The sequence below is a fragment of the Pyrus communis genome, chromosome 8, assembly GCF_963583255.1.
Source record: "Pyrus communis chromosome 8, drPyrComm1.1, whole genome shotgun sequence".
Classification (NCBI taxonomy): domain Eukaryota; kingdom Viridiplantae; phylum Streptophyta; class Magnoliopsida; order Rosales; family Rosaceae; genus Pyrus; species Pyrus communis.
The window spans coordinates 3,194,966-3,199,845 of record NC_084810.1 but is presented as its reverse complement, the minus strand read 5'-3'; the positions used below and the strand labels follow the sequence as shown (position 1 = coordinate 3,199,845).

The window sequence follows — 4,880 nt, the reverse complement described above, 5'->3', positions numbered from 1 at the left end:
CACGTCAAGAAAACGTCCAAACTAACAAAAGCTATATCAAAAGAAATGGACAAGAAAGAAAAATGGGTATTTGTATCCAAGTAAACCCCACACGAAAAGAAAAAAAAAAACACCCCACCCAACAAACTGAAATCGATGACATCCATACAGAAAGCACAGTAGCTAGCGTTTGTTTGTATCTTTCACTCTATCTGAAATCGAATTCCCAATCCATTTGCCACCACACACAATCTATACACACACACACACACACACACATAACACATACATCTTTATTTCTATCTCTGTCAACCATGGGAAATATGTTGCAGGGCTATGGCTTTTTTTCTTATGCTCTACTCATTTTTCTATGCCTCCATTTGGAAGGCCAATATTATTCATATGCAAAAGGATGTGATTTTTTTCAAGGAGTTGGGTTTATGATGTTAGCTATCCACTCTATGACACATCGGGCTGCCCTTTCGTTGAGGAAGAGTTTGATTGCCAGAAAAATGGACGGCCAGACGATCAGTATCTCAAATATAGATGGAAGCCTGACGCATGTGCACTCCCAAGGTAACGATTTCCATGTTTTATATATGTAGAGCTCTACTGATACAGTTGAAGATTGACGTGACATGAATTTCGTTAATCCTACGTATATGTACATACGAGCTTTGTAAGTCGTTAGATTGTTTAGAGAGTAACGTTCTCTTGCCAGCATGGGTGGAGCCACATACAAGCTTGAAGTGGTTGTGCCCCAACCCTCACAACCAGAATAGGCTAGCTCTGCGCTTAGTAGTAATCAGGCATTCAATTAAAATTTTCTTTAATCAAAAGTTCAGGTTAACAGCTTTATTAGACACCATTAGCCCCATAACTTGTGTTGATAAAAGGAACCAATGTGTTGATAAATCAGTTGACAATATAAAAAGTAACTCGACCTCTTAATTATAAGTCCTTGTAAGGTTTCTTTTTTCATCGATGCGGGACTCTTTTACTTTCACATATTAACATGCCCCCTCACGCGTGGCAAATTTTTAAGCCAAATACATAGACAACGTGAATTCGGTGACATAGAGCATGTGTAGTCATTGAACTTCGCACGTAGACTAACTTGCTTTGATACAATAAAAAAAATTAAAGTTCTAACATAAAACTAATTTGCAATATTAGAGAGTAACTAAACTTCTTATATATAAACCCTTCCAAAATTTCTCCATTAACTATGTATACTCAGCGCATGTTAGAATACTGCTTGATAAGATAACATTTGCTTACATGTATAAGTATTCAGCAAGGTGGAGACAAGTGGATTCATAAGTAAAGCTTGTATTTATGTGCGTATAGTTACGTGCTTATTGCAGAAAGCAATAAAGTGTTTTTCCAAGATTTAAGTCCTTGCCCCAAGAATAGGGGCAAGGTGCAAAGAAATCAACTTCCGCTTGTACAATGTCTTCACGTATGATTTGAAACTAATTTTGTGTGTGACAATTCCGTGTCTTCTATATTGATTAACACATGTCTATAAAATTAACTCTTCTTACTCCTGTTGTCATAAACTTAACACATGTTCATCAATAATAGAGGTGGCCACACACAAAATAGGTGTAGAAGATTTGAACTCTCCTAAATCAAATGATACAAAATCATTGACCTTGACAATATCATGGGTTATTTGACTTTATCATCACATGATAGAACAGGAGGGGTTGTGATCATAACTAGGCTCCAGCCTTAATTACAATGGCCAATCCTTGACATACTTCACAGTTATGAACACCCACATATACACTATGCGACACAAATACAAAATTAACAAATGTAAGGCACCGACACTTGCACCTTTTAATTCCCTTTTAAATAAGCATATGTAATTACTTGATAGAATTCGGAAATATCACATATTTCTCATTTTTCAACGTATATACATGGTACAGATTCAATGGGGAGGACATGCTGAGGAGGTTAAAGGGGAAAAAAATAATATTCGTAGGTGACTCTCTAAGCCTCAATCAATGGCAATCGCTAACATGTATGTTGTATGCTGCTGTGCCCCAAACACATTATACTATAACAAGGAAAGAAGCCATCTCCACGTTTTCGTTGCCTGTGAGTTTTTCAGATGCATATCTATCTAGTTACAAAAGACTTTCTACCAACGATATATATGATTAGATATTAGGTTCCTAAACGAAGTGTATAAATGTAGCCTTTTGATCACTAACTAGTATACGTGGACAAGTACTATTGAACATTAATCTTAAAAGAGAATTGTTTTGTGCATTCAAAATAGTTATCATGCATTTTTCTTTAAAGAAAAAAATTATGAGAATGTGAAAGTAAAAGACTCCCACATCGGTAAAAGGAGAAACTTTGTAAGGGATTTAAGAAGTTCAACTACTTCCCATATTGTCAATTGGTTTTATGGTAGAACCCAACTTTCTTCATGGTATCAGAGCAGACTGGTCCAAGTATGAAGCCCAACGGGCGCAGGTGCTCCACATTACCTAATACGTATTGTCCACATATTTGGCTTGCAAGGGTTTATAAAAGGTTGGGCTACTCCTCATATTGTCAATTGGTTTTATGGTAGAACTTCAATTTTCTTCATCGTATCAGTGCAGGTCAGCCCACATGTGAAGCTCAATGGCCACACATGCTTCACATCACCCAATTCGTGTTGTCCATTTGTTTGGCTTGAAAAATCGTCACACATGCGTGGGTGTGAGGATGTCAAGGAAAAAGAGTCTGGCATCATTTTAAAGGAGAAACCTTGCAAGGGGCTTATAAGAGGGCTACTTCCCATATTGTGAAATGGTTTTCAGTGAAACCCCAACTTTTTTCATGGTATCAGAGTAGGTTGGCCTACATGTGAAGCCTAACGGCTACACATGCTCCCCTGTCACCAATTCTTGTTGTCCTCGTATTTGGCTTCAAAATTCGCACTTCTGAGTGGGCGTGTGAAAATGTGAAGGTAAAAGAGTCCTACATTGGTGAAAGGAAAAGTCTTTCAAGGGCTTATAAGAAATTTGACTACTTTTCCCATATTGACAATTGATTTTATGATGAAACTTTTTTATTTAAAAAAAATACAAAACAAATAATAAGATTACCAAATGATTATTTTGGAGTGATCACAAAATTAACCCCCTGGATTTTGCAGGATTATGATGTTTCGGTTACTTTATCTCGCAATGCATTTTTGGTGGACCTAGTGAATACAGTAGTAGGCAGGGTTCTAAAGCTGGACTCTATTGAGAACGGGGACGCATGGAGAGGATATGATATGCTTATCTTTAATACTTGGCACTGGTGGCTGCATAAAGGAAGCCAACAACCGTGAGATATATGCTACATATAGAAACCTCAAAATACAATAATTAAGCATTGCACCAAAATTATACAATTTAAACATAATTTGTCAGATCTCTATAATTAAGTACTGTATACTACTTTAACAAGTTACTACTTTGAACAAGTTATAATATATTTTGGAAATTAAAAACCTCAATTTGCATGCACTGATTATACATTTTGGTATTACGAGTGTCAGATGGGACTACATTGAAGCAGGAGGTGAGATACTCAAGGATATGGATCGTTTAGTTGCTTTTAGGGAGGGATTAACTACTTGGTCCAAGTGGGTGGATTATAATGTTGATTTTAGCAACACCAAAGTTTTCTTTCAAGGGATTTCTCCGACCCACTACAAGTATGTGCTTGATGCCTCTTTTAAATCTTCTAGTAAGAAAATAATTAAAATATCACATCCAATAATGTTCGGCCTAATAATTTTATCTACTAAATGACGTGCCACAGCAAAATAGATGAATTTAATTTATACGAAGTCTCTCATATACTCAGTCAATTTATTTAGCTTTTTTTTTTTTTTTTTTTTTTTTTTTTAACAAACGATATTATCTACCTTAGAGGTGGAGGAGTGAACTAAGCTTTACACTAAGCTAGTCATAATAATGTGGTTCAAATTCTCTTTTGACGATAATTGAACTTAAGACATCTCACTTACAAGTGAAGATGAATATCATTAGACCGTAGTACTAAGTAGCCATTTATTTTAGTTTTTCCCTTTTATTTTTATTATATTTTGGTTTAATTTCACCCTGAAAAGGGTAACAATTAAATTAATTAATTAGTAATACTAATGGTGGAACAGTGGAAAAGAGTGGAATGGGTCAGACTCAGCAACTTGCAATGGACAAACTCAACCAGTAAGAGGCTCAAAATATCCGGGAGGTTCACCACCGGCAGCAACTGTGGTAAACCAAGTGTTGACTGCCATGACATCCGCAGTAATCTTGCTTGACATAACGTTGCTATCGCAGTTGAGAAAAGATGGACACCCATCTACATATGGCATCGATGGAAAGAAAGGAAATGATTGTAGTCACTGGTGCCTTGCTGGTGTGCCTGATACCTGGAACGAACTATTCTACGCAACTCTTGTGGCTACTGATCACTAAAGGAGGAAATATTCTACGCAACTCTTGTGGCTACTACTGAGCACGGAAGGCGGAGATACGCACACATTAAACTAAATTGTTTTAATTTGTTTTGATGATGACCATTATTGTTAATAGTAGCCATTTAAAACCTTATGATAATCGCGTTTGAATGCAGATTCTTCTGCATGAGACTCGTTCTATTTGGTTATGAGATTTCTTTTCCAAGAGGGGTTATGGGATCTTGCGTCTGGTTTGCCCTGGGGGCTTGTATCTTATAAATAAAAAAACCATTTATAACACAACTTACACCATATTGGAGATCAAAAAGTACCAAAGAGTGAGCCCTTGCATTATCTTGGATCTATCTTGGAAAAGAACGGAGAATTGGATGAATATCTCAACCATAGAATACAAGATGGATGAATGAAGTGGAAA

The 4,880-nt window shown here is 36.4% G+C and overlaps 1 protein-coding gene across 1 annotated transcript; it reads left to right on the top strand.

Moving 5' to 3' along the window:
• Positions 1-400: 400 nt before the first annotated feature.
• Positions 401-4,463, top strand: LOC137741876 (protein trichome birefringence-like 37; the record flags this gene model as incomplete). Its single annotated transcript, XM_068481577.1, has 5 exons — positions 401-555; positions 1,920-2,091; positions 3,146-3,321; positions 3,536-3,694; positions 4,157-4,463. Coding segments are annotated over 5 exons (969 nt in total), but the record flags the coding sequence as incomplete, so codon positions are not given.
• Positions 4,464-4,880: the final 417 nt, after the last annotated feature.